Source organism: Amia ocellicauda, chromosome 14, assembly GCF_036373705.1.
Source record: "Amia ocellicauda isolate fAmiCal2 chromosome 14, fAmiCal2.hap1, whole genome shotgun sequence".
In the NCBI taxonomy this organism is placed as follows: Eukaryota; Metazoa; Chordata; class Actinopteri; order Amiiformes; family Amiidae; genus Amia; species Amia ocellicauda.
The window spans coordinates 4107323-4120445 of record NC_089863.1 but is presented as its reverse complement, the minus strand read 5'-3'; the positions used below and the strand labels follow the sequence as shown (position 1 = coordinate 4120445).

Below are 13123 nucleotides of genomic sequence, written 5' to 3'. Positions count from 1 at the left end.
GGTTGTTGCTGGAAATGGTGAAGCTGGGGTCATTTCTGGCCTTTGCTTCGTAACAGATGAAACTAGGGAAATACCAGAATGGAGGGAAGCAGGCATCAATGTTCTTCCTCGTATTGAATGCCACGAGAGATCCACCTTTTTGCAGATAGTGGGGCAGCTTTTCCACTATGGGGTTAATACCTCTGGCAGTATCCAGGTATGCCATGCCAGGTAAGTAGCCATCTTCTTTAGCAGCCTGCAGCTCCATTAAAAGGTCTCCCAATTCTCTTAACTTGACATAGTCCTTACTAGGGAAGGTCTCTAGTTTATTAAAAAGAGCATTTTCAAGAGCATCTCTGAGGCGTCATAACACTCAACTAGCCTTTTCCAGGCCATGTCTAATGCTGCACTGGGGTCACTCACATGAACTGTCCATAACCTTTTCACGTGGTCAGATGATTCTCTGCCTAGCCACTCAGTGAGTAGGTCAAGTTCTTTGCCAGCCGTAAGGCCCAACCGTTGGATGGCACCAACGAAGGCCGACCTCCATACTCTAAATGCCTCAGGACGGTCATCAAACTGCACCAGACTTGTATTCACGAGCTCTCGGCGTGCCAGGTGTCTTGCAAAGTCCAACATGCCTGAAGCCTCAGGCTGATGAAGTGATGTTGTTGAATGTTCTCTCTGCCAGGAGGAAGACAGACCAGGATCTGACACACCTAGCTTCCTTTCATTTTGCGGTGTTGAATCGCATGACTGACAGCCTATCAATGTAGTTGAACTGTTTACTCTCAGCTACAGCTTGAACATCAGCTGCATGGTGAGGGTTTGAGGCTGGCAGTGATGGCTCATACTCATTTAAGTCCTACATGTCTGATTTTGGCCTTTCATTGAAGTGTTCCATGGCTTGTGCCCTAACATAGTTTCATGTGTGCTCAACTTTGATCTGTGGAGAGATGGGACAGCTTACCATTCTTGGCGTACCCTGTTCAATCTCTGCAGTGGCTGCCTCCAGTACCTCTGCTTGAGCAAGAGCAGTAGTTACATCCTTTTCATGATGAAGCACCTCAAAGTCTGTGTCCAGTTTCGCATTGTCTAGCTGATGACTCACCTCCGATCTCATTTTATCATGTTTATTTGCTTTCTCTTTCTTGGTAAACAATGCATGTGCTCTAGCAACTGCTATGCTGACTGATGATCTGGACAATGATCGTGATGAAGCAGAATGTCTTGAGTTTAACTCCGATGCTTGGTCCATCAGGATCGGGGTTCCCTCTGTTAATAGTGGACCTGCTTTCCTTTGTAGGGGCAGTTGGCTCACCATCTTCATGCATGACGGTGCTCAAATCGGTTTATAGTCTACTACTTTCAAGCTGGTTTTGCTTGTAGGACTCGTGTCTTTTCACTGTACTGTTCTCAGTGGGTGTCCTGACAATTTAACAGCAAGCCAAACTCCATCCATTACATGCAGAAGAGTGAGGATTCATCTTAGTTTGCAGGTTATAAGATGCATTCATGAATTAAGAGTGAAACTGCAACAGAATACAACAATATCTCACATTTGAGACATTCTAATGTACACCGTTCACTGTGACGTGCTAAATCAGCATAGGATACATACATTACTGTGAAGAAACCAATTCAGATAATGAGGAAGTTAAGCACTCGCTCTTATATGCATCCAAATTACAGCTACCCATTACACTGCACATTAACTATACAAATAGCAATCTCCGCTATCATATCCTACCAACGACAATAAGGCATCTAGTATCAAAACGGTGTAAACAGTCACAAATATTCTCCGATATGTAGTTACAATGTTATATAACGATAAACACTTACAGATGTGTTCACAAGCAGAAAACTGAAGGATGGCAGCAGATACAAGAGGGAACAGATGCACTCGGGTAGACAGGTCTTGCACAAGGAAGTTACTTCCTGCTTACAGTTCAAGGCTATTGTGTTCATGTCAATTAAAAAATAGGCACCAGCAGCATGGTGGTACATTTTTGCTAGATTGTTATGAATTGCCCACTTCATCCTTGTAATTTGCGTCAGTCTTACCTTACAAGAGCAAATCCTACAAAAAGAAGTCATCTCAGGGGAGTAGGCCCCAGACCCCCCTAACAGACATCAGCCCCTTTGTAATATTCATGGCCCCCTGGCTGGAAATCACCCCTGGTCAGGGGGCTCAGCAGGTCCATACAGGACTTGTGCCAGTGCATAAGTGCACAGTGTGTTGGACCCTGCTACCCATCACAGGGCAACTCCACTGCCAAGGGCACCTGCACAACCAGTCCAATTCAGCTAGAGCTCATTAACCTCACACCCATAGATGCAGTCAGTGCTCTACTGCCACATGCAGAGAAGCCCTTCCAGGTTAGAGGTCAAGTGAAGCACACAACCCCCCCCACCATTACAGCAGCCCCTGCCCTGAAGTGCTTTAAAACCCTCACACTGCAGACAGCAGCCAGGCTTCAGAGAAGAGAGAGTCAAGACAGCAGGACAGACAGGGTCATTTCAACTAGCACTTTATTCAGTCAACAGCAGGGGTCAGCCATTACAGAGACCACAGCACAAAGCCTGCAGGAGGGTGGAGAGCAGGGATACCCACAGGGTCCAGCACAGCCCTGAGAGAGAAGGGGAGACATTACTAGCCATATCAAGTCAACGAGTGGGATGGATTTAATCAGCTGGGTGCTGGTACCAAGGCACTGCATGTGAAGGCCTGCAGGGGGCAGTCAAGGTCTGTGGTTCTCAGCCCTAGCCAAGGGGCCACAGGGAGCCGCAGGTTAGTTGCACCACGCTCCAGGACCTCCATCAGGCCCAGACTGCTTCCATTTGAAGCAGATGGCCATCTCCAGCAGAACAGAAGAGGGCACAGGCACCCAAATTAAGCCAGGCAGTACAATTGAGGCTGCAGGCAATGGAGAGGACAGTGCAGCCCCACAGGACCAGGGCTGGCAACCAGTGGTCAGCACTCACCCGAGGCACCGGTCACTGTGCTGGCAACCCCACAGATATCTTGGCCTTGCTTCCTGGACAGGGCTTCCGGAGACAGCGGGCATCCGTGTTGGGGTCTGGTACCACTGGGATCTCTGCAGAGAGGGAGAGAGACGGGTCTGCCTTCTGCATGCTCATTGAGCAGAAGCATCTCCCGTGAGGGGCTGTACACTGTAGATCCATTACCACACAGCAGAGATTAAACCCATCGCCCCTGCAATCTCTCCAGCCAGACCACACTACACTTGCCACCTGCTGGCCCCCTTAAGACATGGCATCAACAAGAAGCAACCCTCCCCCAGCTGCAGGTCAAGAAGTGAAAGGTCAGGCCAACTCACTGCGCCCATCAAAGCAGCCCTCCACACAGGTCTTCATGGCCGGAGAGCACACCTCAGTGGAGCACATGAAGTAGATCTGAAGGAAGAGCAGAGGTTTAAGCAGTCAACTCCCACCCTCTTCTCCCATCCAGCTCCTTCCCCTCACCCACCTCCTCATCCAGGTATGCCTGCATTGTCTGATCCATGAACTGGAAGGTGGTGATGTGGAAGCGGCGGTGCTGCCTAGGCATGGGCAGCTGGTTGTTGATGTGCAGGGTGGACGTATGGCCGTAGTCCAGAGGGTTGGGGCAGCTGCAGAAAGGGGGGAGGGTTAGGTCAACGCTCCCAGAGCGTCGGGTACGAGGTAGACTGGGATGAACTGCCCCCCAGGGAGCACTCACCCTTCATACAGCAGCACCCAGACGGCCTGGGCAGAGCGGGGGTAGGCAACACAGTAGTGCACCAGCAGCAGCAGGTTGGGGTCTGGCGAGCTCAGCAACCGCACCTCCAGATACATGGGGCGACCCAGGAGCAGCCGCAGCGGTCTGTGGTACTGAGGGTAGAAGCGGCTGAAGGCCGCGTCTGAGAAGGAGATCAAGGGCAGGCCTCAGTTTGTGGTTTTGCCCCTTTCCTTTAAGGATGCGTTCAGTAGGCGTGCGCATTGACGTTTCCTCTGCCGAGGAGGCGTGACTGACTGGGCACTTACCAGTAGCTATTCTGAGCTGCACCCCGAATACCCCAGGGGACATGATAGTGCTGGGCAGGTTGGGGCTCTTTACCAGGTAGCCAGTGCTGATCAGGTTATCCTCTGCATAGCGACACTCGACCAGCAATCTGCACACAGGACAGAAATTAGACCAAGCCAGAAGACGGGTCCCCATCTACTGCTCACCCATCTGCACGGTTCCCTAGTTTTAAGGGGCCGAGGATTGGCATTGCCCATCAGGACTGACCAACTCCGACCATGCCTCACACAGTTGGGTTAGTCTGCCAACTGTGCGATTATGGGTGCAAGACCATGTGTCAAGTACTCATTTCAGAACGGTGTAGAGCAGGCTAATGCCAAGTCCCATCTATGCAGATCCACATGCAGCCCATACCAATGCTGCAGCCTCACCTGAAGGGGCCATCTCTGGTGATCACGCCATACTTCAGGCTGTTCTGTCGTGCCAGGGCCATCACCTCTGCCAGGTAGATGGTCGTCTTGCCCACCACCTGGGTACAGGGGAGAGATCAGAAGGGTAGGCACAATTAGTTCAGTTTAAGGAAGCAGGCGCTTGGCTGGAACAAAAGCCAGCAGGGTAGGATTGAGAACCATTGAACTAGATCCATACACCACCCCCCCAAATATTCCACTCCTCCCTAAGCAGCAACTCACAAAGGCATGGGTACCACAGCCAGTCACTGGGAACTTGAAGATGGCAAAGTCAGGGGTGCAGATGACAGGGCTGCAGGACTGGTTGCCAGCGATGACCAAAGAGGATGGCTCCAGAGGAGGGATGGTGAGGGTGCGGTGGACAGCAAAGACAAAGTGCTTGTCCGAGGTACATTCTGGAGGGAGAGAGCGAGCTCTGAAAATCCAACCCATCCGTAAGGACTCCCTTGAAGTGGTTCAGTTCTAAGCAGTCCTTACCCTCCAGGGGGTAGTAGCAGTGGGCAGTCTCAGGATCCATACAGCAGCCCCTGGCCAAGCAGGCGGCGGCTCGGACCCTTTTGGGCCCACAGGAGACTTGCTGGCTCTTGGGAAGGGGGCAGCCTGGGGGCAGAAAACGAGCAGTGAGGTTCAAGCAGTATTACAACAAGTACAGAGGGAGATATGGGTGACAGGAAGGAGCAATCTACCGAGTAGGACAACATTGAGCAGCATCACCAACACAAGTACAGAGGAGAGATGGGAAAGGAACGAGCAAGCAATCCCTCAGTGGAAAAGCACAGGGGCAGGAGGAGGGTAGTACAGCAACAAAGGCCTCAGGCCTCACCCTGCTGGGGCTGGAGCTTGTGGTAGGGGCAAGACACCTGGATCTCCGCTCTCTCCCCTGCTGCAGTCATGTACACCACCTGGATTGTGTACCGCTGCGCCTGAGAGCAGAACAGAAAGCAAGAGTTTGAAAGGGCACCGGGAGGGAAAGCAATGCCTGAGGAGAGGCAGAGAGCGGATATGCCTACAGCAACAGATGCCCAGCTCTGGGCAGATGGGATTGAACCAGGAGCCACATCTGGAGTCCCAGTGGAGACCAGGCTGTGGGAGAGGAGCCTGAAGGCCACAGGGGCAGTCTTGTACGCAAGTGCACTACATACAGAATAGGGACAGCAGGATTCAGGACCATATTAACAGTGAGCAACAAATTGGCAAGTCAACTAAAAGGCAACTGAATCCAAGCATCCAGTTCCATAATGCATGTTCTATTAACCATAGATTCCAGGATTTAGGCCAAGAGAGGAGGCAGAACAAAATTAGGCTGGGGGAGGGGCGTCTCACCACAATCCGGACATCACAGGCCGTGTAGAGGATGGTCAGCATGTTCTCGCCTTGACCACGGACCAGGGAGTAGCCACAGGACTTGGGCATCTGCAGCACTGGGACCAGTGCATTGGAGGAGTCTGGAAATGAGGGGGAGGGATAAAAGCAAAGCACACCTGTTACAGACAGCCCTCAGCTCTAGCATCAATTATAGCCCCTCTGCCCCAGCTACATCATTATCAATATAAATGCTATTAATAGACATCCACCCCCAACCCACCCATCCCACGTTAGACACACCCAGCTATAACATTACAGACATCCAGTCCCTCTTACTCAGGATGTGGACCGCAGACAAGGGCCCAGTGGGCAGGTGGACAGTCATGCAGACTTCACTGCAGGAGATGGACAAGCCCTTGGGTGGCTGGGCTGAGGGGAGGGGGGTGGTGGTGGTCAGTGGGCAGGACACAGTGGCAACCTGGGACATCTTCAGGTGGAGGTCATAGTAGCGTAGAGTCAGGGCAGCATACGGCCTGCCAGCCTTCTCCTGCAGGGGCACAGGGGGCAAGAGTTGCACCATTTATAGACTTCATAGGCCACACAGCTTCAGTTTCACCCCATTTGGTGTCCAGCTGAAGGATCAGCACCCAGAGGGTCAAGTCTTGAGCTTCAGGAGAGTAGAGCCAAGCAGCACCATTTGAACTCCAGGAATACAGGGAGTATAGAAAGCCAGCTCCTTCAAGTTCAAATCCCCCACTCCAGAACCCCTACCGCACTCCCACGCCACTGCTCACCAATTTCCACACGTAGCAGCCACGGAAGGAGGCAATGAGCACCACTTCCCCTTGGCGCCTCCTCACCCTGTGCTGACAGGTCCTGGGTAGCTCCAGCACCGGCAGCAGAGTCATCTTGGCTGAAAGAGCAAAGGGTCAGCATGAGTCCCCCCCCCCACCACTGAAAGGTTACAGCCACAGCACAGAGCTACAAAAGCAGCAAGGCGCTATGGTCATGACAGTCAGGGCAACAGCACAGAGTCGGAGCCAGTAGTCACAGCTCTGCAACCAGGACCAGAGGAAAGGGTTCTAAAGACATTCCAGTTATGGGTTCAGTCAAGTGACAGCTTAGCTGGAAGCCATAGCACTCCCAAGGCTCAAGTCAACTGGCGGGAAGTGCAGTGCAGCAAGCGGTCAAGTACCAAAGAAGTCTGGAGAGCGACCAGCAATAACCACCATACCGTCCATAGAGGAAAAGTGGAGGAATTGCTGCCGTGAACCTCAGGGTCTGGAGAAGCCCAAGCCTAGTGTGCAACAAAGTGATCAATCCATCCCCTCCTCACCTCTCTGCAGGAACACCCGACTGTAGCTCCCGAGGGGCAGGTAGATCTGCATGCTGCCATCACCACAGTCAGTCCTCGGTGCATTGGCTGTAGGCCGGGGCTTCACCGGCCGCCCCCCGGCTGCTGTAGGCCGGGGCTTCACCGGCCGCCCCCCGGCTGCTGTAGGCCGGGGCTTCACCGGCCGCCCCCCGGCTGCTGTAGGCCGGGGCTTCACCGGCCGCCCCCCGGCTGCTGTAGGCCGGGGCTTCACCGGCCGCCCCCCGGCTGCTGTAGGCCGGGGCTTCACCGGCCGCCCCCCGGCTGCTGTAGGCCGGGGCTTCACCGGCCGCCCCCCGGCTGCTGTAGGCCGGGGCTTCACCGGCCGCCCCCCGGCTGCTGTAGGCCGGGGCTTCACCGGCCGCCCCCCGGCTGCTGTAGGCCGGGGCTTCACCGGCCGCCCCCCGGCTGCTGTAGGCCGGGGCTTCACCGGCCGCCCCCCGGCTGCTGTAGGCCGGGGCTTCACCGGCCGCCCCCCGGCTGCTGGCTCTTCCTCCTCCGAGGATTCCTCCCAGTCTACAGGCTCCTCCTGCTTGACTGGCTGTTCCACCTCCACCATCTCCTCCTCCGAGGATTCCTCCCCGTCTACTGGCTCCTCCTGCTTGACTGGCTGTTCCACCTCCACCATCTCCTCCTCCGAGGATTCCTCCCCGTCTACTGGCTCCTCCTGCTTGACTGGCTGTTCCACCTCCACCATCTCCTCCTCCCAGGATTCCAGCTCTTCCTCCATGTCCTCCAGCTCTTCCTCAATCTCCTCCAGCTCATCTGCAAGAGAGTGATAGGGTAGAACAGTGTCCAGCAGGCTGGGACAAACAGGGCCCAATGCCTCCAATGGGTCACAGTAGCTACACCACAGCTCCAGTGCTTATGGGGCTATATTAGGGACTGTCCACAAGTACATGGCACCAGAGAAATGGCTGCCTTGGTCTCAGCCAACACTTGGCAGCTCCAGTCCTCAGGGTTAGTGGACATAAACCCTACAGGAGCCAAATGAGTCACATGTGATGTCAATTAGACTCCAACCCCCTCCCCCATTTGGATCAACCAACCAACCTCCAAACCCCTCCTTCAGTCCCAGATGACCCTCCCCCTTTCAGACAGGAAGCCAAGCAGCAATAGAAGCCATAGACTCACCATGACCTTCAGACAGGGTATAGGGATCAGAGTCAGGCTCCACGTCTTCTGGGAAGACATGCATGTGGTGAAAGGAAGATCTAGACAGCTCTTCATCCTCTTCCCCATCTTGCACATTCCAGAAGCCATCATCAGGGCTACCGTAATCATAGCCACCCTCTCCAGCCACTTCTGCAGGCAATCCAGCCTTGGAATCATATACCTCATGGCCAACACCATCCCAATCACTTCCATCTACATCAACATCAGGCAACTGAGTGTTCACTAACCCACCCAGCAGCCACACAACCAAGAAGACTAGCTTCTCCCTCTGCACCCTTCTCAATGCCATCACTAACCACACTCACAGAGAGGGATAAACCCTGAACCCACCAGTCATGGTTTATGTACTTACCATGTGTCTTATTCATTAGCTGATTGGTTGCCAGGAAGGGAGTTCTAATCAGCCAGCCAATCAGCTTCCCGCTTGGCATTCTCACACGCTATTGTCCTCGTTTTGTCTCCCTCCAGATTCATTCAGTTCAGTTTCCATCAGCTGGATTCTAACTGGCTTGTTTCTGTTGTTGATCAGTGGGATTGTGCAGATCTGCGCAGAACTGCAGAGATCTGCACTACCAGAATGCAACCATTTCCGCAGCTGAATTCCGCAGGCTGTGTGTTTACCCAATATAATACTTTCACATGTGCAATTTACCTGTGCATGCTTAGTAATAGAATGTAACATTGACAGTTTGCTGTATAAGAATGGTTAGCTCTCTATTGTCATATATTGCCTTTGTTCTTTAAACTAAAGGTATTGTAGCAAGAGCTGGTGAGGCCTGAAATGACAAACTTTGTATCAATTACACTGAGTACTACACTGAGTATTACACTGTATGTAATATTTATTTTAACCAGCTTGGTCCTAAATATCTGCATTGGACTTGTTTGTAGTTCATTGTAAGGTATTCCCAGCATCATTTATTGCATCAGGACGATTATTATTATTATTATTATTATTATTATTATTATTATTTCATGGCAGACGCCCTTATCCAGTGCCATACAAAGTGCAAGAATACAGTTAAGTACAAGACAAACATTACAAATTAAAATTTGCATTAAACAAAGCAATTCAAGATATAATACATTTTACAACTTCCAATTTATACAGTTAAGTACAGTAAGTGTGGACATACATCCTGGAAAGTAAAACTAAGTCCGTCAAGATGTAAGGTACAGTCAAGGGTTACGGGAAAGGGAGGAACATCAATCAATAATGCAAGAAGCATGATTCAATGCTATGAAGTGCTATCTAACGGGGATTCAATCAGGAGAAAGTAAATATCTGGGGGGCCACGGCTTAGGGCCTAGGCCTAATGGTTGCCTCCCCTCCAGGCAGTATAGTTATTACAGCAGCAAGGAGATCAGAAAGTTCTTTGTCGGTGCTGCTGGCTGTGCTCTTCCTTCTGGAGGAGGCCTCTCGCTGGCCATCGGGGGTGGAGGGTTTGGACCATCAACAGGCTTTGGGTTGCGATGGCTCGTCAAACCATGGATGTGAATGCCCCGTTGACCCTCCGTGGTGAGGTGCTTCTGGGATGGGTTGTGCCTCATCAGACTTCCATGGTGGGGGACGAGATGCCTCGTTGGACCCTCAGAGGAGGCTGTTGCTGGAAGAAAAGAGGGCCGTCGTGCTCAGATACTGGTCATGCAGTGCAGGACATTTCCAAAGACAGTTGTGCAATTGCATGTCCATGGCACACCGGCGGCACTATGGGCTAGAAACACAGAGACAAAACAGATGAGTCTTCAGCCGTGATTTAAAGGCTAAGACAGAGGGGGCATCTCTTACATTGGCTGGAAGATCGTTCCACAGCTTCGGGGCCCTATAACTGAATGCTCTACCACCTGCGCTTTTCTTGTGTATTTTAGGGAGTGCTAAGTAACCGGCTTCCTGTGATCTTAATGGCCGACCTGGAGTGTATTCAATAAGGAGATCTTTTAGGAAGGGAGGTGCCAGTCCCTTTAGTGCTTTAAATGTTAATAAGAGCACTTTAAAGTCTATCCTGTAGTGCACGGGCAGTGGAGTGATGTGTTCATGTTTTTTTGTTGTTGTTAGGATTCTTGCAGCAGCATTTTGGACTGAAGTGCAGAAATAGCTCTGTTTGTGCTGCCTGACAGAATGGCATTGCAGTAATCCAATCTAGATGTAACAAATGCATGTATCAATTTCTCAGTGTCCTGTAACGAGAGGAATTGTCTTAGTCTAGCAATGTTTCTAAGCTGGAGGAAGGAAGATCTCAACACATTCTGAATGTGTGATTCAATAGATAGATTATGATCACAGATGACACCCAGGTTTCATGCCATCTCCCTAGGGGAGAAATTAAAGTTATCATTAGTCAGTTTTGTTAGTGCATGATGAACAGTTCGTTTTTTGTCTCCTAAAATTATGACTTCTGTTTTGTCAGAATTAAGCATAAGAAAAAATGTTGTCATCCATGTTTTAATCTCAGACAGACAGCACATTAGTTTTTTTAGGTCTATGGTGTTGTTAGGATTTACTGACAGATATAATTGTGTGTCGTCTGCGTAACTGTGAAAGTTAATATTATGTCGTCGAATGATATCACCTAAAGGGAGCATGTATAATGAAAAAAGTATAGGTCCGAGGACTGAGCCCTGTGGGACTCCGTACTTAACCTCAGGTAAATTTGAGTGGTTCTCGTTAATCTGTACATATTGGAGTCTGTTTGACAGATATGATTTAAACCATGAAAGCACATTGCGAGACAGGCCAATACGGTTTTCTAAGCGGTGTAACAAGATGTTGTGGCCGATTGTGTCAAAAGCCACACTTAAGTCTAATAGAATAATAACACTGGTGTGCCCTACATCGGAGGACTGAAACACGTCATTCAATACTTTTAACAGGGCCGTTTCTGTACTCTGGCCGGAACAGAAGCCAGATTGAAATTCCTCATAAAGATGATTATCGGTTAAAAAAGCTGGCAGTTGGTTTGCAACTACTTTCTCTAGAACCTTAGAAAGGAAGGGAAGGTTTGAGATAGGTCGATAGTGTTTAAGACGGTTAGGGTCGGCACTGGGTTTCTTAAGAAGTGGTTTAATTACAGCTATTTTAAATGAATCAGGAACAGATCCCGAGGATAAAGAGACATTAATAATATTGTGTATTCTGTGAATAATTAATGGCAGAGATTGTTTTAGCAGTTTAGTGGGTCTAGTGCGCAGGTTGTTGTTTTCATTTTAGTAAATAAGGAGACCAATTCCTGGTGATTTACTACGTTAAACGAGTCCAAGGTAGGCAGGGGCTGTGAAGGACTGCATGTGTCGGCTATAGTATCTGTGTATGTTTCCTGTTCTATCTGTTTTCTAATGCTGTTAACTTTGCTATTGAAATGATCCATGAAGTCACTTCAGGTGAAATTGTGGGGATAACCTCTGAAGGCTTCACCTGCTGGTTAGTAAGTGTCGCTATTGTATTGAAAGAAAACGCGGGTTATTCTTATGCGTCTCTATTAAATTGGAGTAGTAGGCAGACCTAGCAGAGGACAGGGCTGCTTGTATCTTATTATACTGTCATTCCATGCCATGTGAAGACCTCTAGTTTTGTTTCTCTCCATTTACGCTCACATCTACGGCATTCTGTTTTAAGTGAGCGAGTGTGTTCGTCAAACCATGGTGAGTGTTTTGTTGGTTTAATTTGTTGGTGTCCTTAATGGGGCTACTGTATCTAAAGCAGTGCTTAGTGTATTGTTGAAATTATTTAATAATTCATCTGCAGATCCTGTTTTGATAAAGCTAGCATTTGGCAACAGGGTAGTGAAATTATGAATAGTAGTGGGATTTAGGCAGCGAGTTTCTATATTCCTCTCCTGTGTGACTAATTCTACTCCAGGCAGCTCAAATGTAATAAGGCAGTGGTCGGAAATCATCTGGTTTTGGGGTGATATTATTAGGTTGTTAATCTGTACCCCACGGGTTATAACTAGATCTAGTGTGTGATTGTGACAATGTGTGGGTCCTGACACATGCTGAGTGAAGCCTACAGACTCCAATAGGGACAAGAAACTAACAGTGAGGGGGTCGTCTTTAATGTCAATATGTATGTTAAAGTCCCCCAAAATAATGAGTTTATCATAATGTATGGCTAAGTCAGATAAGAGATTGCTAAATTCGGTCATCAAAAAGGAATAGGGGCCTGGTGGCCTATAAATAGCTATAAGCTGAAGAGGTGGATTAAGCCTAAATTCTACCTGGTGAATTTCAAAAGATGGGAAGCTGTCTAATGTCTTAGTAGACAGACGCAGGTCTGTGCGGTAGATGGTGCCCCCCCCCCCCCCCACGGCCTGTTGTACGGGCCTTCTGGCAGTAAGAGTAGTCATTAGGGGAGGCTTCTACTAATGGAATAGTGTCGTCTGGTCTTAACCAGGTCTCAGTCAAGGTGAGCACATCTATGTGTGCGTCAGTTATGGTGTCATTTATTAAGGCTGCTTTGCTAGGTAGTGAGCGGATGTTTAAGACAGCAAGCTTATACATGGGAGAAGTAATGTGAGCAGGTAATTTCTGTCTTGTAGTTTTAACTTTTATTAGATTGTAGAAACGAGGGCCCCGAGAGGAAGGAATACATCCAAGCCTATGACAAATTACTGTTTTAATAGGATAACTATTCATTTTGTTTGTATAAGATTTAATCTCAGGACTATGTAGTTTATTGGATGCCCCCAGGCAGGGATCTAGGATCGGGGTCAGGCTGTGCTGGGAGTTACAGGCAGACTGCAGTGTAGGACTGCGAGCCTGCAGCCTGACCGGTGCTCTGAGGAGTCACGTTTTTAAACAACTAGCTATATTATT

At 49.7% G+C, this 13123-nt stretch overlaps 2 protein-coding genes across 2 annotated transcripts; both read right to left on the bottom strand.

The window, feature by feature from the left end:
* Positions 1–2497: 2497 nt before the first annotated feature.
* On the bottom strand, positions 2498–7205 carry LOC136767995 (zona pellucida sperm-binding protein 4). The gene is made up of 14 exons (XM_066722057.1): positions 7100–7205; positions 6558–6676; positions 6100–6310; positions 5782–5903; positions 5282–5381; positions 4936–5058; positions 4681–4853; positions 4420–4517; positions 4009–4136; positions 3704–3884; positions 3473–3614; positions 3324–3399; positions 2968–3080; positions 2498–2612 (listed from the first exon to the last, which is right to left on the bottom strand). Exons 1-13 carry the CDS (start codon positions 7149–7151, stop codon positions 2980–2982), a joined length of 1626 nt encoding a protein of 541 aa, XP_066578154.1. The 5' UTR covers positions 7152–7205; the 3' UTR covers positions 2498–2612; positions 2968–2979.
* On the bottom strand, positions 7168–8615 carry LOC136768076 (guanine nucleotide-binding protein G(s) subunit alpha isoforms XLas). Its single transcript, XM_066722131.1, has 3 exons — positions 8270–8615; positions 7534–7900; positions 7168–7474 (listed from the first exon to the last, which is right to left on the bottom strand). The coding sequence occupies exons 1-3, from the start codon at positions 8598–8600 to the stop codon at positions 7168–7170; spliced, it is 1005 nt and encodes a 334-aa protein (XP_066578228.1). The 5' UTR covers positions 8601–8615.
* Between the last annotated feature and the right edge of the window lie 4508 nt (positions 8616–13123).

Coding starts and splice junctions, on each gene's coding strand:
- LOC136767995 (XM_066722057.1), bottom strand. CDS start 7,151: ATGCAGATCTACCTGCCCCTCGGGAGCTACAGTCGGGTGTTCCTGCAG. Junction 4,854..4,935: donor CTGCTACTACCCCCTGGAGG/GTAAGGACTGCT, acceptor CTCTCCCTCCAG/AATGTACCTCGGACAAGCAC. Junction 3,081..3,323: donor GGGCTGCTTTGATGGGCGCA/GTGAGTTGGCCT, acceptor CCCTCTCTGCAG/AGATCCCAGTGGTACCAGAC.
- LOC136768076 (XM_066722131.1), bottom strand. CDS start 8,600: ATGGCATTGAGAAGGGTGCAGAGGGAGAAGCTAGTCTTCTTGGTTGTG. Junction 7,901..8,269: donor TACCCTGTCTGAAGGTCATG/GTGAGTCTATGG, acceptor ACTCTCTTGCAG/ATGAGCTGGAGGAGATTGAG. Junction 7,475..7,533: donor CCTACAGCAGCCGGGGGGCG/GCCGGTGAAGCC, acceptor CCCGGCCTACAG/CAGCCGGGGGGCGGCCGGTG.